Raw genomic sequence first — 24,093 nt, 5'->3', positions numbered from 1 at the left:
TCATAACTTTGATAGTGAACGAAATTAATGGTAATGTCAAATCCGGGCAGTTTTCGTTTTCATGTTCACAAGGTGACCCGTGATTACCAATGTCATTATAAATTCCAATATCCATTTAAAATCCGGTAGATTCTCCTGAATCCAGTCGTTCTATAGATCTATTAGTTTAATCATATACGAAAAATTTGCTAGTTAAAAAACTAAGAACGTTAAGAATAAGGTAACATTTTAACGTTGGAAGAATTTTTTCAATAGGCTCAGTCGTATTTGACCTTGTTTGTTTTAAATATATAAAAATACTATTACTTTTATATATATAAAAATTGTCTTGACAAATCACGGACTCTCCTAAGTGTGTTTATAAAATTACATCAATTAAATGCCACCGTATGAGGCTTACTTAACTAATTCTAGGATAAATTAAAGGATTTAAACAAAGTAAAAAGGAGGTGCGGGCTTATCACATATACGTTAAAATTGTATAATTGACAATGTATTAAAAATAGCTAGTCTAGACAGCTGCAGTGCATTGACACAGATAACATTCAATTTCCTACTACTCCTAGCCTTCCAAATTTAAACGTAACTTTTGAAATGACGCTCTACTGAAATAACCTACGTAATTAAAAACTAGAACGTGATTCTAGAACTTTGTAATTTAGTTATGGGGGTGTTAAACCTATCGGAAATACTATTTATTATATTGAGTTTTCGATCGAGTCTAAATATAAGTCCATAATAAACTCAGTGAAAACTGTAAGCTTACATGTACGCAGTCTGGAACGGACATCGGAGCGCGATGCTCCGAAGCTCATAATTGCAGCGACAAAATAGATTTTACCATACAATAGTAGTAGAAAAATATGAGTGAATGATGTGAATAGTGCAGAACGAAATATGGTTTGTGAACGAAATGAGTGAATTAGCACGCGTTCTACATAGTAATAATATTGTTCATTGACTCAACCCACCCACTTATCTTATCTTAGATCTAAATACAAAAACATCCCACCTATCTATTATTCATTAATGACGAAAATATTAGTAATCTAATAGTTGCATGTTAGTTTTGTTTTGTCGTCCTAAGAGGTGCCTCAAGTTGTGTTTTTTTAAATGTTACAACCAAAATAGCCGTATTGAGCTTTTGGAACGCAGCCAACAATTCCTTTTTCAAATTTTACCAAAGTCTATAAAATGGCGCGACGCGAAGAAAATTCTAATGACAATTGACAATAATATGAGAGCTAAATGTGTGTTATGCGAGCACTATGCCGATTTCACGCCAAATACGATGTCGGTGAGTACAATAAATACATGATTATCTATATCGGCGACCGGGTTATTTGGATGATTTGTTTTCATTTCACATTTGAAAACAAAAAAATAAACAATCTGCCATTGTGTTCTTTGTGTAGATAAAATGATATTGTTGTCTATTTTTTGATGATAAGCAAAACTTTTGTGTTTTTGACTTTTTATAAATGTAAATATATTTTTAATAAAACAAAGTGCAAGATTGTTCCTACAATATAGTGTTGATGTTTTAGAGTTGGTAGTCTAGATTATAGTAGGTACTCACTCTTTCCTGTGTTGATTTGCTTATTGTTTTGGTTACGTGCTTCATTATTTGACGGAAATGAACATTAGGTTCACTGAATTTGGCTTATTAACTAACCAAGCGAAAGAAACTCCAAAAAGAGCGAAAAAAAAATCTTAAGCAAAAATTAAATGAATTCATATGGAACGACGACCAAAAAAAGAAGACTGGTGTAGTGTATTACAAATTGAGTGACTGTAGGTGGTCTAATAGCGCAGGCAATCTGTCTGTCTGTCAGGCTCGTTAATGTTAACAGCTTAATGTTGTGGAGGCTCCATGTAATTGAACTATCAAGCGATAGAAATTCTTCGTGCTTAGATATACTTTTAGTTCTCAGAATTAAATATCAGACGGAACCTGTATATAGTATATGAACTGTTTAAAGTCAATTTGTAATCGGAAACTTCAGAAATAAGACAAAAATGTCTGCACATCACAGACCTATATATATATATAGATAGGAGGCGGAGAACAGCTGATGCTAAAGTTTTATCACAGCTATCGGATACTCATGATAATAACAGCTACTACTGCCAGTGGTTTTGTAATTTAAGAACGATTACTTACCACAAACTAACGCGACGCCCATATCTTTGAACATAAATATAATATATTGTATTTAATAATACTACGTGTTCATTCATCTTTCATTAGTTAGATATACGGACATAAAGCATCCTTACCATGAGGTTAAAATGACTTGTCCGAGAAGCGCAATTGTATTGTTAATAGTTAATCTTAAAATTTGTTACCGTGTTTGTGATTTTAACAATAAAAATAATCATTTATCTTGGTTACTTATGATTCTATAAAACACTTGCCACAGCAAAGTTATAACTGCCAGTAACATTTAACCTAAACCCTTTAGTTAAATTTAAACCAAACTAAGCGTGCGTTAACCGCTGACTCAAAATGTATATTTAGAAACGTAGCTGCATCCTCGTTAGACAATAATTAATTGAAATTTACTGCTTCTGGTAAAACTAGACTTATTTTACTTTGTCACGGCCTAAATAAACACACGACGGATCAGTTTTAATTTATATATCCTTTGTTTAACTTAATTAATGATTCATAAAATAACACAATATTTATAATTTATATTGTTTTTTAAAATTTTATTCCACTATAACATTCATACTATCTAATGGCATCAATACACATGTACAACCGCGAACTTTTATTTATTATTAGCCTCATTTCAGGATTAAGGAACGAAAACAATAGTATCGTATTAGAAATACCGATTGACAAACAAACGAATAGATAAAAAATGCACAATACTGTACAACGTGGGCGGTAATACGTTTTTAAGCTTCATGATAAAAATTTAGAACAAAAGAATTGTACAATTTCAAATAACGCTCGCCTCCGCCTAGCCTAGATAAAGCATACAATTATTATATTTTTTGTCATCCTTATTTAGATGACCATTTCGATAACGGTGGTTTCGTACTATTAACAATTATGAAGTGTGGGTCTTTGAAACAGTTATTTTGAATGACCTCATCTTAAGATCACGTAGAATTCGAGTGATGCACGCGGAATGAGAAGTTGATTTTAATACGATAAGTATAAACTCTTTGAATGTTATATTCTGAATATTTGTGATAACTACGTATAAGGCTTTTGCTGTGCCTTTACTTGGGTAAAACAATGGAAAATTATATTTACGGATATAACGCGATTTTATAACATTATCGTTTCGGTTAAACAACCGACGGGTCATCATTAAGAAGTCTGTCATTAAGTTGACAAACAGATTTAAAACATTGCAGAAGGAAATAAATTGCTGTTCGTTTGTCTCAAGTTTGTATCAAGAATGGCTGGAACGTTTTGGATAATTTTGATCTTTAAATATTTTTGGAAGTTCGTCGAAGTTTTAAGAGGAAAAACATAAATAATAAGTAATTATAAATACTACAAATGACAAATAAATTTTCCAGTAAAAACTCTTCCCAGTTCGGTTTTTTTTTAATTTTTTATAAAACAAAAACTGTCAAACAGGCATGTACACTCTCAACGCCAGAGGGCTCGCGAGTGCGTTGCCGGCCTTTTAATGTCTTTTTTGAAATAAAAAATTGTCAATCTGTTGATTTTATATATTATAGATGCCTTCAGAAACTTGTGTTTCATAGTTGTAGTATGAGGTCGGATATCTATGGCCTGTTTTAAAAAAATGAATTACTGTTTTATACAAAAATCTGTAGGTGATACGATGTTAACCGGGTCCTCTAGTATAGAAATAAATATGTGTATATTAAAGAACTAAAAAGTAGCTATGTAAATAATGTAATACATTCTCTTTCAAGAAGTTTAATTAAAAAAGTATTAAACCAAAGTTCTTATTGTATTAAGGAAATATTTAGTTTTAATAATAATTAGTAATAACGTTTTTACGTGAATTTCATTCATTTTCAAATTTAACAATGAAATATAATTTCATAACCAGCAACATCACGAGTTTCTTAACCTATGTCAGGTTTTTTGTTAAATGTTTTACTTTGTGCTGATTTGATACATCATCGAAAAAACTTTTATTCGCACAGAATTAGGACCTTTATTGCGATAAGTTACGGTTGACTTTTGATTGAAAATATAAGATAATAGTTTAGAAAAAATACTAATTGTACCCGAAAAACATCTGAAGGACGATATTATAATGGTTTTTGTTGGATACTGTAAAAAGTGTATCATTATTGTATTATGGTTCCAGTACACTTAGATATGATTCGTTTCCTGTGCAATTTTTAAATCATTAATTTTAAATGTACTAAAGGTTTTTCGAGGCACGATTTTATTATAATAAGTCCTTTACAAAAACGCTTTATATGTTTTAAGGTTTGTTGATACCGTAATCTTTCATAATGTGGAATGATACTGCCTTATACTCTATATATGTCCTCTGGATGAGGGCCTGCACAATGATATTACAAACTTAAATATCAATACAATTATGAACATATTTCTAATAAATTATAATAACTAAATTGTACTATTAAAGTATAAATAACTGTCGGATAGGTTTCATTAAATCTATATACAAATCTGTGATAGGTATTGTGAGCTCTGTTCATACCTAAAAAAGCATTATATGCTTCTATTAACAGTGTTATTTCTTTAACAGAAGGCGAATTAGAAACAGAATGGCTCCAGGCGGCTGGTCTAGGATCTCTCGCGGCGCCATTCCAGGCTGGCCTGGAGGTGACGGAGGCCCAGTTGGGTGAGGCTGTCCGGCCCTTGCCGCGGGAACAAGCGGCCGCCGTGAGGCGAAGAGTCAGACGTCTCAATAGAACTGTTAGACGAAAAAAGGCTGCTACACGCGCCAGGAAACCTGATATAAGGGATGTCTTCCGTGATTTAGAGGTGAGTGGTATACATATATTCATTTAATAAAACGAAAGAAATTACTCAATCGAAATCGTAATAGACAAGTCGTTTGGATGAAATATAAAGTGAAAATTTATAACAAAATAAAGAATAATTTTGAATTTCTAATTTATTGACCAGTGGCACCTTGGCCCCCTTTTCTTTTTAAAGAATACGAATCTGAGAATTGTCATGAATACTTATTTTATTTAGATTTCAATAAAACGGTTAAATTCTTTAAATTTCTATCAAATGAGAGGTCTTAAATGAGAAAGTTGAATTAAAAGTTGACACTATCTTAATTTTATAGTCTACGTGAAACAAAATCTCATTTCACTGTTATCTGATATCTTGAATAAACAATAGTGACCTCTGTTGTGAATTTTCAGGCTAAGAGAAGCTACAACTCATTCAATACATATTAATTAAAATGTTATATTGTTTGTGGATACGTGGTGTCTGGTCTGTAGCGAAATCTCTCGAGTAGATAATTCTTGATGCCTATAAAAATATTGCCAATTCATCTACGAGGTAGCGTCCAGCTCTTCGGTCTAATGTGATGTTACTACTTGTGACTAACCTTTTAGTTATTCCCTTAAAAAGCCTTATAGCACCCTAGTGCTATGAGGCTGTCGAGACCCTTGGTTAGGACCAAGGGTCTCGACACCGTATGGTATTTACTTTTTATTTGCATCCTTTTTCTTGAAGTTTATAACATTTATACCTATATAAACAAATAATATTTTGATTTTGAGGTTTTAGCCGCATTTTTCTCACATCAAAATGTTAATTTCAGTTTAGTTGACTAAGGGTCTTTTCCCAATGTATCGATAAAGTACCAAATAGCTTTGCAACACATAAATTATTTGGAAGATAAAAGTTCTTATAAGTCACTTCGCGTTTCATGGGACTCATCATAAGTTGGACTTTATGTGACGAGTAACGCTATCCGACAGTCATGAAACGCAACAATAATGTTTATCCTACCAATAAGTAATAAATAGCTTATGTGGAACTTATGTAGAACTTATCCATATACTGTGAAATAGACCCTACATTAAGTAAAAAGTTGATAAGCTATAAGTGATATATGTATAACTTAAAAGTCAATGTAACAAGGTAGCAACCAAATTCTTCGTTAATTTAACCTTTTTCAACTAGACGCCTCGGTGTCTGGTTAAATAAACCATTATATAAACTGTTGACACTCAATTTTACACCTGTGACTTTCAAAAGCGAGGTGAAATAGTCACGAATCACTTTCTAGTATTTTCGTGTATTTTATTGTTTATTGCGGTAATTTTGCAGTTATTTTTTAAGTGCATAATCTTGGGAGGTCAATATCAAAATCGAATAAGGTTAGATATGTTCTCCAGACTGATACAGACCCGTCGACTAATCACTATTGAAATTGCTATTTGTCCATCTTCGTGACATAGGGTTCAGTCAAACACTGACCACTAAGTTATAATGGCAAATGCATGACACGCTTTGTCATATAAATGTTCCGTGACAAGAAACGTTCTTAGAACATACAAAATATTTGACCGAATTTCAAGTGAACTAAAATAAAAGCATTATACTGACATACTCCACAAATGTAAGTGTCATTACGCTAAGTATTTCACGATGCTTCACGTGAATCGCTCATTTTAATGGTATATTGCGCCAAATCGTCTTAACACTGGGTTAATCGGTGAAAATATGCGATTTTGCAAGTCAGCACTTTGCGAGATGTCTTTTTATTGTACCTTATAACGTAAAAGTAGGATGCAAGACAACACTGTTTGTGCTTCCGTCGGCTGATGAACAAGTACCAGTGTGTAACTGTGTTTTACTATACGTAACTTACTAACGCACAGTAGTTCAATAAAATCAAATTTATTACAACGGGACCTATTAATCGCCTCATAAAACTTTTTATAATCGATTCCTTTAATTCTGTCAGGCACCAGAAATATTTCCAGGTGGTAATGGACTCATTAGACTGTCATTAGAATCAATTTGTTGTCTATGTCAGCCGAGGACGGTCGTCCAAATATCCCTTTTAATTACGTAAAAATTATTGTGTTAACGGACGTTGAAAATTGCCTGGCGTCCGGCGAATTTCAAAACGCAATATTACCAGTGTTTGTTGTGCGGAGTGGATGTGTGTTGTGACAATGATTTGTGATACAATGAGACATAAGGTTTGCGAGAAGATGGGGAATTGTCGGGGATTGGCGTTGGTGCGGTCGTATCTTGATATAATGGTATGGCGTCAACAATTATTCCTTTCATTTTCTTAATCTTCTGTATATTACAATGTTATAGCAACGTTAGCGTTTCATTATCAGTTAATGCAATATCATTTCATCAGTAATTATATCAGCTAAGTTAGCTATGCCATTAATATTTTACAATGTTTGGATGACTGTCTTCGCTTGCTGCTTTTATATTATTCTTCTGTTCATTCATATCTTGATAAGGTTAAGTTTTAGAATCACTGGTAAACGGTTTAGGCATTTTGTTATTTTTTTATGGTTACTTGTTTCTCAGACGCACTCGCCATAAATTACTTTTTTAAATTCTGCTATGCTGGGATCTTCGATAGTAGGACAGTCCAATTAGAGACTTGTACGTAAATCTTAACCCATTAAGATAAACAAAAGTGGTAAAGAATTATGCGCTGATAACAAGAATTAGAAATAGCTCTTAGTGATAACTTATTGGAAATCCTTTAAAAGATAATAGATTAATCAAAGGTTATTATGTGGGTACTGTAGGTACTTGAACTATGAAAAAAAATTACAAGCTATTTTTAAATATTCACGATATTGTTTTTATTTACATGTTTTTTTCTGAAACGTATAATTATATATTATATCGGACAGTGTTGGTAATAGGAATTTATTTAATTAAATAAAAGATATAACTGTAAATTGCCAGTAATATGAACAATTTAAGTATGATATGACAATGCTAATACAAAAAGTCTATTAGAAAAATTTGGCGCTTTGAAAATTCCATCTCAGAGTAATAATAAAAAAAAACTTGTTCAGTGATTATTATAAAGCTATAGTGAAAATATATAATCCTGTACATGTAGTGCGAAAATTAACGAATTAGTTTAATTATATACGAAGGAAATAATGTTTTCATTTTTCGAAGGTTTTGTTTCGCTTCAACTGCACGCGAGCAATATGCATATCGATTATACGATACCACCGTATCTTGGTTGATGACGTATTGAAACTGCTATGGACTGGAACCAAGGTTCGATTCCGGGGAAAATAGAAATTATGAAAACAAGTAACCCAGACTAGATCCAAATAAAGAAATGATTTCTCGCTACTGAGGTCGTAAATTTTTCCTTAAAACATTTCTATTCTAAAGTTATGTATGTTACGAATAAGAAACATGAATACCCGTTTATATAGACATAAAAACTAAGGTCTATGGTCAAATTTGACCGGTGATTTTTCACGTTATAACTGTTATAAATTAAATTTGAGTTACCTTGTGCGGCGGAGAAGGGATAATACTAATTTTATCTAACCTCGATTTATTAATTCGGAATGGGTAATTAAATGTAGGTCAAATAACTCGAAACGGTTAATTTTATTAGTTTACTAATTTGATAATCAACACGGAAGCCGTCATGATAAATGATTTGTGTAAAGTTAGAGTCTTGAAAATGAAATAAATAAATTTTCTCTCTGCATCTTCTATCGCATTTACCATGGGGAGTGTTCAGAGCAGTTGTTCCGTCTAATACCTGCAGCTGAGTTTCATCATCGGACGTCAAGTCAATATATAAAATACCATCCGTATCATATCGACGTCCGTCGTTCTACAACTGAGACAGTTCTTGCCACGCTCCACCACTGTGTGGAACCAGATGCCCACTGAAGCATTTCCAAACCAATTCTTAAAAGGCCGGCAACGCACTTGCGGTTCTTCTGGCAATGTCGGTGTCCATGGGCGGCGGTATCACTTAACATCAGGTGAGCCTCCTGCCGGTTTGCCTCCTATTACAAAAAAAAACACTTAGTTATTAACCAGTTATCATGGATGTCTTAATTAATAATTATTTTATAGAGAATCGAACCGAAGAGCTCCTTATTTTGCGCCAATTAACCATTAAGCTTCTAAGGCAAATATTTTTAATAATAACATAAATCGGAAAGGCGTTATTTACCATGTAACCAAAAGTTCAATACATTTTTAATCATTTCTCGCTCTTCGAGGAGAAAAAACTGAAAGCGGATTAAAGGGCGCTTAACTTAGAAAGCCGACTAGTACCACACAGATGTTCGTTGTGGTTGTGTGCACTCGCAACAATAACATTATAATTCAACTGCAGTACGTAAGTTCCAGTTAAAAACATGGCGTTATTCACGTATCCTCTTCCCAGAACAGTCATTCACCCTTAGAATACAAAAAGGAATGCTTGTGATTTAATTAAACACGAGGTTGGCCGCGTCATGTTTTAATTGCCACGCTGCGTTATGTATTTCGATATACAAAAAAATCAATGGCGCAACAGCTTTTTTAGGGCCTCAGATTTCTGTATCTGTTACATGATCATTTGTTAATCTAATAGGCAAGTAGGTGATCAGCCTTCTGTGGGTCTAAGGCAAGCCAGTTTCCTCACCATGTTTTCCTTCAACGTTCGAGCCAATGTTAAATGCGCTCATAGAAAGTCCATTGGTGCACAGGCAGGGATCGAACCTACGACCTCAGGGATGAGAGTCATACACACATATATGTGTATGTGTGTATTTAAAAAAAATCATTTTTATTCGAATACCGAATTGTAAACCTCGGTAGGTTAGATGCCGATCAAAATGTAACAAGAATATTCCTTCCAATTATGTTATTGCATAAATTGTAAACATTAATTCTATACAACTATTATTTTAAACTTGATTTCAAAAGAACAAGGGCCGCTGGTTCACGACTTCAGGGAACAGGAGAATTGCTCGGATTGCTTGCTTTTTCCTTACCACAATATGTCCATAAACATCTTGAATGAAACAAAAACAAAATTGCTATTAATAGTACAGAAATCTATTAAAATATAGATTATTTTAATCAAAACTCGTATGATCAAGGTCGTATTGACAAGGTTGTATTGCAGCCGGCGTGTCTCCTAATCAGTGGACACTGGTTTTTCGACATATCCGCTGTGACCGGATGTTTAGTTGCTTTTTGCTGGACCATAATTCTTACATGTGCGATTGTATGATTGTTTTTTATTAAATTTAGAATTTGCATACTACTAAGCAAACTTTTTTCATTTATGTAATTCCACCGTCCTAGAATGCCATTACTGAGTATCAATGTCCTTTGTTTTTTTTAATAAAAATGCCAGGAACGCACTTGCGAGCCCTCTGGTAATGTGTGTCTATGGCGGTATCATTTAACATCACCTAAAAAAAATTCACCACATAAATAAAAATTCAACTCAAAGATATATATACGTATAGACTTTAAAGCCACATAATTTTTTCTTAAATGTGATTCGCGTTAAACGTACAACAGGATACACATGTGGGTTAACATCCTATATTGAAAGGAAAACATAATTGCTGAAATTCAACAAATAACGCAAAATTTATTCGTTTAATTGTTATTTAATCGGTCTCACGACACAAACTATTATCTTTATTGCTGGGACAAGCGCACCAGACTTTCAAAATAATATAAATTCGCGTGAACATCACACATTTACATATTTACAAAATCAAATATATAATGTATTATTTAATATTTTAAGAATAGTATTCAATTACTTTTTGGAGTACTATAATTGCTTCATTACAGAGCATTCAGATTGAATAATACGGCCTATGAATTACATTATCGCTGTAACTTTATTCATATAGGTAACCAAGTAGGTACACTTATGACAGAGATGATGTTAAATTGATTCTAAATTTACATTTACTACCAGTTCGCAAGTCAAGGGCGTATTAGTAGGGGACCCCAGGGATTTCGGGATTTACTACAGCGTCACAGATTAATATACAGGGGGATACCTTGTACCCAGTAAAGTACCTCCACCAAATATGAACCCCATATATACGGCCGCCCGTCAAGGATAAAGGATCAGACTAGTATAAAAAAAGAGGAATTCTCGAGCGCGTCAGATTAAAGTAGGGGGAGTTAATAACATGTTGAAAAGTGTATATTTCACTAATCTGACAATTTGCAAGTGACATAAAGAATGAGGAGGGCTGCAAAATTGTAAAAAAATATATTTTTTATTTCGAAGGAAATAATTCAAGGATTGCGAAAAATATATAAAGACGATTTCCACAGACCGAAAGTAAGAAAAATTCGTCGATAAAGTTAGTATGTGCGGCTGCATGATGCCTATATTCGTTTAAAAATATTAACTATAAGTAATATTAACATAAAGTATGTATATTGTGGTGAAACTACTTTGCAAAAATCAATAAAATTTACATTAGAATCGTTAGAAAAATGTATAAATATCGTTTTAGAATATCGTCAATGTAAACCGGTTCTTCCGGTTACTGATTTTTTAAATCATTTTTTAAATCATTATATAATAAATACAAGTTCTACTTGAACAACATACATTTTTTGCTATTTCCTGAGCTTATTAATGAATTAAGTTCAATGATTTAATAAATATTTTGATACAAAAATACGAGATCGTTTTTGTTGGTTCACTTAACATCCCCTTAGAAAATCTGGGCTCCTCTACTAAAGAGCGGACTAGAAGAACTGGCAAGAAACTCTCCGCCCCTCTTTTTAATCGCCAAGTTTTGAGTCATACACGTTGTTTAAACTGGAGCAAATCAATCCCAAGGCCTAATCCTTTAATTATTCGTCAAATTTATTAAAGCTTTATTGATTAATTTACGATTAAGAGGTTTTGTTTGAGTTTTGTGTGATAATTGGGAGTTAGTTGTAAAAACGAATACAATTTCCATATAAGGAGTGGTTTATCTTCTGGAGCCTGGTTGGACGTACGCTTTGATTAGTTCTGTTTCGAGTATTATACTGGTGAAGGTTACTAATTGTTGTATAATCGTTTATATTTTTTTATACATACAACGAGGCTATTATATATAATATAATATATTCATCATAGTGTCATAAAAGGATGATAAATACAAAATGTAATGTAGTAATTACATGCTATATACATTTCGGTAGCAAAGTGAATGTTTTGTAAAGTGTTCTCACGTGTGATGAACGCTCGTTTCCAACAAAATAACAATTACTCGTATTCAGTGAGTTTAACTTTTGTTGGCTGTGTTTTAAAACTAATGTTTCATTTTGCTATAAAATTGGAAAGTGTTATACATGTGTGTATTTTAATGGGTTAAAAAGTTATGTTAGTTTTCCATTCCAACCTACAGTTAGAGTTGAACATATAAGGTATCGTATATCCTGTCTATCAATGATAGATTAACAAGATTACTGAACTTTCGTTACAGAACTCAAGTGGCAGCGAGCCTAGGTCGCGTAGTGCGACCCCGGATTCTCTGGACTCGCTGCCGAGCGGCGGATCAGGCAGTCCCCCAACTGAATGGGCAGATGCTGCCACACCGCCTGACTTTGTGTAAGTAAATTCCTCTTATATTATTTTAGTTCTTATAACTTTATAACCCTGGAAATAAGTGCAAGATGAAGGCTTATTCGACTGTAAACCAAACTGAATAATTTAATATTGTAGATTTCCAGATTTGAAGTTAAGATGCTACAACGTTCTGTTATTTCTATATATAAGGCACTAGTAGTTAATACGCTTCTTTATAGATTACACAGTTTTTGTTTCGTTATTCTGTGAAATTGTGTCTTCGCTCCAAAAGGAGATAAGTCAGTCAGTTAACGCTGTAAAAGGACTGTTTATGTGTCTATGAATAAATGCGTGTAAGAATACTAATAGCATAACACAATCCCGTAGTAGTAAGTCATTACTTAATATTTTATACCACAGTGACAGTTACCCAACGGGCACGCACGCACCGATCGCGCGAACTCCGTCGGCTCCGAGCGGGCGACGCGCGCGCCTCTCCCCTCCCGCGCCGAATTCCCCACCTCGGCCCGGCCACGAGTTGTTCAAGCCCAACGAGCTGCATTGGGCTGATATCGCTTCTAATACTGGTCAGTATATCACATAGCCATTATTTCATTACTTCAAACGTGTAGTAACAGTGAGGTCGCTCCGTGAAGCCTGCGAAGTACCCAGGAGGCTTCTGTGCTTTTGGAAGGCTGGCTTAGTTAGCCAGGACTTTACGCACAACGGACCTATTGAGAGTCTACAGTCCACATACATACATACGTGTAGTAAATGACGATCAACAAACAGAGTATATTACTAATTTACGCAGACTATTTATTAAAATGCAACAATAAGAAACCATTCAGATTTCTATGCACGTAACGAATAACATACAGTCGAACATTGATATGTGTCCAAGGACCTTCGCCTGGGTTGGATTCTTAGGGAAGTAAACCTATTTTGATATGCCTTTGGTTTAATATAAACCTATATTATAATTATAATTCCTTTATCGTTTAGTATGAAGTTTTAGTACAGTTTCGTTAATAATAATGTGTTTAATTACAGAAGGCATAGAGCTCCTTGGCTACCAACGCTATGGGACCGTACAAGGCCCTAGGATTGGCAAGGAGCGGATTAATGGCTCCATACTCAAAGAAAACGATGTTTTTATGTAAGTAATTTTACTAGGCTCAAGCTAAATATAACCTTCTATCTTTTAGCTATGACATTGTAAAATAATTTTAAAGATATTCATTCGTATTTTAGCTTATTATTTAATTGAATTCTAAAAAAAAAACATAATCATATTCTTAAGCTACAAGCGCGCATGTGCCATAGTTTCTTATTTGACTCGTTCGGTTGTTTATGCATTGACGTCAAACATTCGCTCGAAGTGGGATGGTCGAGTCGCAGTAGAGAATAGAACAACAAGTTGTGGCACATGCGCACGGGCATTCTTCTTTTATCGTTGAAGTAATACAGTTAATAAAGAAATGAATTATAGTAAATCAAGTAATTAATGGAGTGTTTAATTTCCTACCCTCGATCTAGTTTTTATAATATACTTCAACATACAATTTTCCATAGTTTTTATAACAGAAACCGCTCAGTATATATAGTAAAACAACATCGGAGATTGCTGCTCTTAAAATTGATTTATATCTTTTTAGGAAGCACGCGCCTGTATCTCGCACGAAGAGCGCGGCGTCTTCGCAGCCTCTCAGCTTCGAACACAAGTTCAACCTCGACCGACGGATGCTCGAACACGACGAAGTAAGCTTTGATAAAAACGACATCAATCGCCTACGCTCAATAGAAAAACTATTATATAAATCGAGCAGATTATGCTTGGTTCATAACCACTATCCGGAATTGGCGCAGTTATTAAACCGACTCATTTATTATTATTATTTATTTGTTTAGATAAAAAATCCACCATTATGTTAGTATAAACTTACAGACTTAGTGGTAGTATATTATTATTAACGCCATCTGTTGCCGTGAGTTGGTATTTACGATATGAAGCTGCTTTTTTAACTAGACTTATTCTGTCCCCTTGTTTTTCTGTATGACATAAGTTATTTACATGTTTTTGTAAGTAAGCATGCTAATTACAGGAATGGCCCGAACACGATAGCACCGTGGACATCGAGAGTTTAGTAGAGTCACAGTTCAAGAAGCTCCAGCCTCTACTCTGGCTCGAATTGACTGCGTTATTCGACAAGTTCTCGCTCCCATTCCACAAGAGAAAACCTCCGAAGAAGAAGAGGAAAGAAGGTATAAATAAACCATCTGGTAATTATAGGATTATCGAGCAGTTGACTGTTAGGCTCTAGTCATTGTCGCCAAGTATGATTTATCTTAATGAATCGGATAGTACTTTGGGTTTGAGAGGTAGTGAGCCTGGATAAGGATGTACAATCCAGGCAGAGACCATAAGTCCTTAATTCTACAGTTGTTAGCCGTATAAGTTCACAAACTAATCTTATACTTATAAATATTGGTAGTACTGAAAACTATAATATTCACTTTTTTGTCTTGTTTTTGATAACCAAATTAAAATTAAAGATAAATTGCGCAAAAGGCGCTTCGGGAAGAAACATTTCGGCCTAGTAACTATATCAGCTTCTGCTTTGTCTCTTTTCGTCACAACGGAAACACAATTTGACAGAAAGAGACCAAAGAGTACAGTGAAAAAAGCGCAATTGTACTATGTGGCTAATTTTATTGTTGTAAATATTATAATCTCCGTGTATATTTTCAGACGGCGCCGTTTTTGGAGTGGCCCTTGAAACACTCCTTCGAAAGGATATGATCATTTGGGAAGAAACTTGGAGCTCCGTTCCAGCTATAATTAGGACTCTCATTGAGGCGCTACGGGACAGGACTAGAGATGAAGGACTGCTTCGGGTCCCTGGGAATAAGCATAAGGTTTGTAATAAAGATATACTATAATCTTTACTGGGAATCGTTGCCAAAATCCAGTTAAAATAGTTTTGAACATATAATAGAAAATACAGTTCATCAATAATATCACAAATTTTTACAAATGTCGAAAAATACTTATACATCTCAGTAAATGTAATACGTTCGTCAAATCGTGCTCCATATGACAATTACAGACCCTTGACAAAATCAAGTTGATTGCTGATCTAATTTTGTATAAATTTGTCGACACCAACTGTCATTCTCATACAAATTTAGTTTTCGACTCTCTGCACACACTACTGTTAAGGCATCTTGACTAAGCCCCCTGATATTGTAAATCCTATTTGAAAAGAATAAGTATGGAGTTTCTTGCCTATTCTTCTCGACACGAAACTACCTTTTGGAAGGGGCAACTAGAATCATCTTTATATTTGATTTAACCTTCAAAAGTGCCATTTTAAGTGGTCTAATTGGAATAAATGACTTGACCAGTTCCGATTCTAAAAATCTATAGTGATCCCGACAATACAGTAAAATCGATTTATATTTTCTTATAATTTATCCATAGTTCCTAATAAATAATTACATTTCAGATCGAATCGCTCTGTCAACTGATAGAGCAGCAGTGGTACAGCGAGCGTGGCGGTGTCCAGTCGGCCCTGTCCCGAGCCACTGGACACGATCTTGCAGCAGTCTTCAAGAGATTACTCCGCGCGCTTCCGCAGCCTCCGCTGACACAGGAATTGGCCAGGCTGTTCTATCACACGTATGGTATGTGCCAAACAAATTTATATTTAAGTTCATAAGCGATTAATGATCAAGAAACAGAAACGTAATTACGAGAACGAGAGTATAGCGCCACTTCGATGAATACCTTGCCACCGGGAGATAAATTAAAATAATTAACTCAATCAACTCAATTAATTAAACCCTTATTTTAAGTAATTTTACATTGATACATACAAAAACATTTAAAACACAAATGTATACAAATTCAAATTATATATAAATTCTTTCCTTGTCTCGATTTCTCTATTACATGCCTTGCTATACTTTTTTTGTTTCATAAATATCGACACGCACATTTTAGTTGTGGCCAACTTGTTAGACGGTAATCATTCCTTCGAATACAATCTGTTGAATAAATAATAAATATGTACATAATTTAGATATACAAAAGATAGTGGGTTCCGACTTTTCGCGTAGTTTCTTTCACTATTCCATTTTTATAATATAACTATTCATTTTGTATAATACAACTATTCTTTTTTATTATATTTCTATTGCTTTTTTATAATATTACTCTTCCATTTTTAAATTATAACTATTCCTTTTTTAAATATTACAGCATTATCTGGCAGCACCCAAGGCCGTGCACTAAATCTCCTAGTTTTACTTCTGCCGGCTGAACAACGTGCAACATTACGGGAGATATTACGGCTAGTTCGAGAGATAGTGGAGATGAGTGATACAAACAAAATGAGCGAACATAATGTGGCTATGATTATTGCACCGGCGCTTTTTCCACCCAGGTATATGGTTTTTAATTCTCACTCACCTTATTAATTCACCAACTAACCTGGCTTCTGATAAAATCTAGTCTAAGTTTATACGACGCCACTTTGCAAGTGTTTAAGGAAACTTGTTTCACTATATTTTTGAGACAAGGATACATTTCTGTCATACAGTCTATCTTAAGATGATCTTCCTGTAATATTATCCAAAATTGTTGAATAAAAACATCGAACCTAGGAGTATTTGCCTGCACTTAAAAACTTACAGATACATTTGTAAATCAAATTTGTTAGCAATTGAACTCTTAAACCTATATTGTTAGACTTGTTGAAACTATACAGTTAATATACCATTATAAAATAGTCACGGCAATTGCATATTTAGAGGTATCAAATAATATAATCAATATTTTTAATTTATGAAACAGGTTTTGGCATTTTTATGAAGAAAACTTAATTATGTTTATTTTCCAGTCTTCTCCTGAAGCCGACGGACAGTCTGGAAACACAGTTAGCGACAGCGGCAAACAGCTGTCATGTCACAGAAGCGTTAATGCGATGGAACGACCAACTATGGACGGTTCCTGCCTCACTTCTCGCTGCCTCTCAGAGGAAACCGCACCAACACAGACGAAATAATCACACTTGATTTTACTTTAATTAAATTTGTGACTAGTTGAATGGACCGGAAGGTGCTTGAATTGTGCTGTGCTTATTTGCATGTTAGATGAAAAGATACTTAAATATGTTGATAGTTTAAGTATACCTGATTCGATTTGAATGACTATGACGTAGACTATTCGAATCTAACTTTAAGATACGATATTGAGTGATATTGTTTATTGTATACTCCATATGTTAAGGTATAGTGGTATATGAAGCCAAATAACTTATATTATAATTTAGTATAAATATTCCAGTTGAGGCTAAGCCATTGCGTGTTAGGGACTGTATTAGGCATGACTAGGTAACTTCCAATCACATATTCTTAATTCTTTACGATTTATCTTATTTGTTAACGATTAAACTAACAGAATATTCTGATTACTATAATTTTTCTTTACTTGAAAAATGTTTATATACCTCCACTAATACACTAGTTAAGCCAATGTTTGTGGTGCCATTTGAGTGATCGGTTACCATTTGGAAAAGGCGTTGTAATGTGGTACCAATGTTTATTACAATGTAATTTAATACAAAAGTTCAAGTAACTGGGAAAATAATGAAAATTAACAATTGTCTAGGCAAGCAAAGACTGACTTGTTATGTATATTATATGTAAGCATATTTACTTCCAATTATAAAAAAATATATTATTATTTCAAATTGAGTTATTTTTTAAATCCTGTCTGTTTTAAATTATTTGGCCTGTGTGGGTATTTTATTTTTATGCCTTTAGTACTCATCTTTCACGACTTTATTTTAGATGTCTCTCTAGCAACATCATGGACATAACATATTCTGGGCTGTGACTATGAATGAATTCAAATGTTTATATTTCTAACTATTGAGAGAATATCTAGGTCACTGTTTTCTAATGTGGGTTCACGCCCCACTGAGGGGGCAGTTTGATTATTAAAGGGGGCTATTTGAAAACTCTTTAAAATTAATGAATTTGAATTTCCTAGTGATTTCTATAATTTAAGCTTCTTAAATGACCAATTTTATTTTTTGTATGTTAAAAACTTTGGTCTAGCTTGTACCTCAGAATCAGCTTTACTGCAAAAAAACACCAATTTTTCATCAGATTTTTAATTTATGTTTTCTTAAAACAAACTCATATATATAACAAGAAGAACTAATATTTCAGATTTTTGATCAGATATATGGCTTCATTATCAGCAGCACACAATACTCTTCCTTTACTACAGTGGATTGAATTAACTGCCTTATGTAAAGTGGGGATTAGCGAGGTCACATTCATTGTAGCTTTGTCATCTAGGGGTACATAGCTATCACCAGATTTCTTTGTCAATGATTCCATATTCCAGTCCCATACATCACCATACAACGAGCATGTTATTAATTTGTTTGGGTTTTCTGGATGAAATTGCATTTCAGTAACACCGGATGAATGTGCACTTAATTGGGAAGTAGGGAATTTGTTCATACGTAAATCCCATACTGCCAAAGAGCCACATTCACTACCAGCTAAAATTATATGCGGTTGAGTTGGATGTTGGACAATGCAGGTTGCTGCCACTTCTTCGCCAGGAAAATGGAATGACGCCACAGGTTTGTTGCTATCTCTTTTGATATCCCAAATCTTCATATGTCCTCTTAGATTTCCTGTTATGACCTAAATCATAATACTTATAAATATAATATAAAAATATATGTTGTAAATTGTTAAAATATATATTTGGATATACAAAAGTTGGTAAAAAATATATTAAAAAAAAACAGCAGCTTATAAATTTGGGAAGTATTATTATAGATTGGAAGTTTTAAATTAATACTTTCATATTTAATAAAGACAAAATATAGTAATATTTAATATGTAGAATTCCCAGTAAATACATTAAAGGAGTGTAGCTTTATAGCAATATGGTGTTACTTCATGACACCTGCCTTAAGTAACCGATATTCCTAAACCTGGATGGCAAACTATTTGTTGCGATTGATATTATAACATTTAAGCTATTTACCTCATTTAATTTAAGAAAACAGACAGAATGAATAGAACAACTGTCAGTATCTGAAATTGATCTAGTTACATCCCCCCTTCTGCCGTTGAGTATGTTCACTTTCTCATCTTCACCTACAGTTACTATATCACCTTCAAAGGTGTCCAGGGCAGTACAAGAACATCTTTCGGAACTAAAAACACCATCAGAATACATTATACAAATATATAATGCAATTACCAATACACAAAAAAATAGAACTAATTCTAATACAATTCAAGAGTAAATTAGGAAAATTTTAAAATAATAGGTTTCTTTAAAATTATCTTTTAACAGAGTATTTTGTCTTGGTATTCTAGTTTCAAATATTTTCTGTGACAGTCTAACATATTTGGGTAGGTTATAAAGGATAGAAAATCATTTTTTTGTTGTTGTTTGTTGTCCAACAAAGTTGTAAATAGAAATAAATAATGCTACACAATATTTAAGCAGTCTTTCACCTAATCTCAGTCAATAATACTGGTTCAACACAAATCATGGTTGTAGAAACTTACTTAATATGATGTAATTTGCTCCATGTGTATATTTCTCTCAGTGGGCTGTTTCTTTCGTAAGCACTGATCTCTAGCAACCTTACTTCCCCGTTGGATAAAGACACAGCAATTTTGTTTTTATCAGTTAGCTTTATTTCCGTAACATCTCCCGCCACTTTATATTCTGACAACTCGCGCGGATTTTCCACATTTTCATCATCATGGACACTCTCAAATGTCCAAACTTTTACAGAGTTTTCATCGTCGTCCCAACTGCCAGTAAAAAAGTGTTTAGTTTCCACATATTCTTCAGGTATCCATCGAATTTTATTAATTTTTTGTGACACAAATGTTCCTTCAATGTTGATAGACATTGTTTCCTATTTAAAAATCTTATCTGACAAATAACTGAAAAAGTTTAAGTGTCTTGAATTGTTTTGTACAGGATTTACAAATATTATTATTAAATAAAACTCATGCGGTAGTATTAAGTATTGTTGGTTGTTGATTGTTGATTTTGATTTTTGACTAACTTCGCATAGGTTAGAGTACAAGCGGATGTCAGGAGTCAGATCATAGATAACAGCTGTTATCTGCTATTTGGTTGGCTGATCTGTTGCAAGCTTAATGTTGTAAGAAAATGTAGGTAAAGTAAGGTTTAGAATTATTTTAGATTAAAATTAACATTTTACCTAACGCCGAACAGAAAAATAATTTAGTAAAATTAACAAAAAATCTTTATTATTTATACTTTTTAAACATACGTTAAAATATAAGCTACTTATATTATTAATGTTAATTGGCGTAGGATAAATAGTAAAAGCAAGGGTTTTGAACCCTTTCCTGAACTCATAAATAGTTGGAGACGGACGAGTTTCAAAACCAATCACAGGACAGGAGTCTAGACAGTTAGGTACAAATGTCCGAGGGATAACTTCACAGGGTCGTCAGAAGGGAGGCGTTCCCCATTTATCACGAGTTTGGTTTCGCAGATGACACAGCGCAACATACTTTACAGGTTTATCCGGCATGGAGCTCTGATCGTAGCTCCCTAGCCACCACCTTTGAATTGGATCTAGCGCTTCTCGTCATACTATATGGTGGGTGCATACATAGCTATGGTGGAGGCTGACATCGCCGTCGATGTACCGCCTACGGAACACTTAAAGAGAATGCTGTGAGTGTAACCCAGATGCCGAACCTCAATGCAATAAAGGCCTGGTAGACAGCGACGCGATTACGCACGTACTCCACTGTGACCTTCGTACCGGATTGGGCTCGCAGTAGCGTAATTGTGTACAATTGTGTTAATTAATCTAATATGTAGAAAAACATGTGTTTTACACCACTTCTGCATATATCTTATTTTGGTTGTATTTAAAGAAAACGGGTTACAGAGTTAGAGTTATCATTTACTGTCTCATCGTAATACGAAGTGTATTATCCTGAACTCGGTAAGAATAGTCGTAGTAGCCGTTGGTTTTCCATTGCACCTAGTGTATTACGGCTTTAGAACTCCTTTTTTTCACTGACTTCTTCAAGGAAGAATTATAATTGAAATATTTTCTAAAAGTTGAATGAAGTTTATGGATTTTTTTTCTAGAGATTTGAAAGTGACGAAGTCACTTGTAGTCGGTCGTTTTACTTAGTAGTAATTTTTCCGATCGGTTTTAATTACTTCGTTCTAGTTGTCTGGAACGTATAAATCCGTTCTCTCTTCTACATACTTTTGAACATGTTAAATTAAAAGACGAAATATTTTTATTTGTTTATGATCACCCATTGAACAACACCCCCTCGAAAAATATCTATCTTATTTCAATAAGTTCATTATCACATTTCATACTTTATGGGGGTTTTTATAATTATTGCACACACCAATATTTAGCCATAGTATTGCTAGTTATAAATTATTGGATGATAAGATGTCATTAAATCGCAATTTTTGTTTATTTTTTTACTCTAGCAATACTTTGACTAGAAGTATATATAAAAATTACTTCAATAGACACAACCACTAATTTTATTGGAATGTTCCTATTTACAACTTTGGCATACACTAAACAATGATTATAAAATGGCACTATTCTATTTATTTACACCATTCATAAGTTATAAAATATATTAACCCCTGATAATATATGCCTAAACTAAAAGCACCTTTAATAATAGAATTATTGCAATAATGTTTTCAGCTGATTTTTAAATAAGCTACACATTTGTCATTTACATTCAAGTGTTTTATGTCAAAAACAAGAGTATGAATGAAATATTCTCCAAATAAATTACTGTATTAAATTAATTATTAATTTCTATTTTTTGTTATTAGCTCTGTCTCTATTCATAATCGACTTCGTACTGTGACATAACTACAAAACAAGTTTATGATGATCTAAACATGTAGTAGTTATATACCTATGAAACCCATTTACAAAATTAATTGTCAAAATTCTGTTAATAAGTTAATAAACATTTAAGACATTTTATCAATAATTTTGCTGCTATTTGCTGCTAAACTTAGATTTTAAACTTTCAAAAAAGGCTAATTTTGTCTTAATTGTGCCAGGCACGGGGACTGGGCTGGGCGGTCTTTCTGGACTATACTCCTTAACAACCTCGTCTGCACCTTCTGGGATTTCGTTGGCCCCTCCGGGAACCTTTATGCTTGTAGGCTTTGATAATTTTAGTTCTTCGCGAAATTGCTTAGAAATGCTTCTAGCAGTAAGACTGTGCATGTATAATTGTTTCGACTTATCTTTTGTATCAAGAAGGTTCTCTTTACTCCTTTGTCGCCATAGTTGGTGTGGTAGCTGAAAATATGAATATGTCGCATGTAGATTTTATTTCAAAACAAAATATTTCATAAATATTTAAAAATAATAATGTTCTATAAATAGCCATTCGGTATGTATGTTTATAGTACTTTTTTTTACACTTTTACGGTTAAAATTGGGAATCGCGATTAAAAACCTTAAAATATGTTTAGTTTAATTTTTGTGTCGATTGAAATACTGAAAAATGTTATATTTACTGATTTATAATTAAGGTGCCAACATCTATTCAGAAAAATACAGGACGCTTAAGATAACGGATACCAGATTACTGTAAGTGTCTACCCTCTTAATATGATAAATGATATAAAAATGTCTAACAATTATTGTTTATTTACTACATAAATTAATGTTATTAAAGAATTTATCACAAAATAAACACAGGTGTTAACTAATTAAGTACGCGTCATGGTGTATTGAAATTTCGTATATTTTCGTATATTATGAATCACATAAAACTCACCTTAGTAGGTTCGTTAAGATTATCCATGCTGACAAACTTTTTCGCGAGTTCCTTTACTTTAGGTAATTGCGGTATTATTTCGTCTATTTCACTGATTTTTTCGAGTTTACTTTCTGACTGTTTCAAATCTGTTACGACGCCGGCGTCGTCTCGGAGTTGAACGTTTTGACTGAGCCTATCGATAATTTCGCCGGAGATCTTGTTATCAACTGAGTGTATATTGTCGTTTTCGTCACACTCGTATCGCGATACCTTATCTTCTGGTTTGCATTTGACTATCTCGCCAGTTTGAATATTATATATTTTGATGGAATCTTCAATGCTGCTGGAACTAAAAGAATTTTCTATACTTCGTGTAGGTGATTTTTCTGGTTCAGTTGACTGCGTGCTTGAGTCAACTGAGTCAAGTATGTCTTCGAATTGTTTGTCGATCTGATCCTCTACCATAACCGGTTTCGCAACAAATACCTCATTTGTATCTTCGTATTCTATTAATATTTCATTTTTACCCTCTATTGGAACTGTAGTTACTGATTTATTGTTTGACTCTTTACCATTGAATTTTGTATAGTCTTGATTAGCGGCAATGGAATTAAATTGCTGTATTAGCAATTCCTGAAATTAGGCATGATATTAATTTGTTATTTTATGTTTGAAATAAATATATTGTCATGATAATATGAAGATGAAAATGAAACTAAGC

General features: G+C 33.4%; 3 protein-coding genes across 12 annotated transcripts in view; 1 reads left to right on the top strand and 2 right to left on the bottom strand.

The window, feature by feature from the left end:
- The window catches only part of LOC123714226 (rho GTPase-activating protein conundrum), a 79,951-nt gene extending 61,689 nt beyond the window's left edge, over positions 1-18,262 (top strand). For 2 of the 4 annotated variants that reach the window (XM_045668419.1, XM_045668420.1), the window contains 10 exons: positions 4,725-4,963; positions 12,424-12,548; positions 12,927-13,093; positions 13,560-13,665; positions 14,165-14,267; positions 14,612-14,771; positions 15,259-15,425; positions 16,016-16,193; positions 16,771-16,954; positions 17,411-18,262. In XM_045668419.1, coding sequence (XP_045524375.1) covers positions 4,725-4,963; positions 12,424-12,548; positions 12,927-13,093; positions 13,560-13,665; positions 14,165-14,267; positions 14,612-14,771; positions 15,259-15,425; positions 16,016-16,193; positions 16,771-16,954; positions 17,411-17,585 — 1,604 coding nt within the window. In that variant the 3' untranslated portion in view covers positions 17,586-18,262. Of the gene's footprint in view, positions 1-797; positions 1,298-4,724; positions 4,964-6,981; positions 7,219-12,423; positions 12,549-12,926; positions 13,094-13,559; positions 13,666-14,164; positions 14,268-14,611; positions 14,772-15,258; positions 15,426-16,015; positions 16,194-16,770; positions 16,955-17,410 lie in introns of those variants that run through there. The other 2 variants (XM_045668421.1, XM_045668422.1) reach the window with 2 other exon arrangements.
- Positions 18,263-18,684: 422 nt separating this feature from the next.
- Positions 18,685-20,697, bottom strand: LOC123714541 (nucleoporin Nup43). The gene is made up of 3 exons (XM_045668827.1): positions 20,118-20,697; positions 19,585-19,756; positions 18,685-19,235 (listed from the first exon to the last, which is right to left on the bottom strand). The coding sequence occupies exons 1-3, from the start codon at positions 20,468-20,470 to the stop codon at positions 18,735-18,737; spliced, it is 1,026 nt and encodes a 341-aa protein (XP_045524783.1). The 5' UTR covers positions 20,471-20,697; the 3' UTR covers positions 18,685-18,734.
- A 1,155-nt stretch (positions 20,698-21,852) lies between these two features.
- Positions 21,853-24,093, bottom strand: part of LOC123714540 — an 81,590-nt gene continuing 79,349 nt past the window's right edge. For 6 of the 7 annotated variants that reach the window (XM_045668820.1, XM_045668822.1, XM_045668823.1 and 3 more), the window contains 2 exons: positions 23,391-24,005; positions 21,853-22,906 (listed from right to left, as the gene is read on the bottom strand). In XM_045668820.1, coding sequence (XP_045524776.1) covers positions 22,598-22,906; positions 23,391-24,005 — 924 coding nt within the window. In that variant the 3' untranslated portion in view covers positions 21,853-22,597. Of the gene's footprint in view, positions 22,907-23,390; positions 24,006-24,093 lie in introns of those variants that run through there. The other variant, XR_006754327.1, reaches the window with a different exon arrangement.

The sequence above is a fragment of the Pieris brassicae genome, chromosome 9 (assembly GCF_905147105.1).
Source record: "Pieris brassicae chromosome 9, ilPieBrab1.1, whole genome shotgun sequence".
Classification (NCBI taxonomy): Eukaryota; Metazoa; Arthropoda; class Insecta; order Lepidoptera; family Pieridae; genus Pieris; species Pieris brassicae.
This window is presented reverse-complemented; position numbering and strand designations above follow the sequence as displayed.

Bases quoted from the DNA above. Each gene is read 5' to 3' on its own strand.
- LOC123714541 (XM_045668827.1), bottom strand. From the start codon at position 20,470: ATGTCTATCAACATTGAAGGAACATTTGTGTCACAAAAAATTAATAAA. The intron at 19,757-20,117 runs GTAAGTTTCTAC...TGGTGTTTTTAG, and splicing joins AGCAAATTACATCATATTAA to TTCCGAAAGATGTTCTTGTA. The intron at 19,236-19,584 runs GTAAATAGCTTA...ATTATGATTTAG, and splicing joins GTTTTCTTAAATTAAATGAG to GTCATAACAGGAAATCTAAG.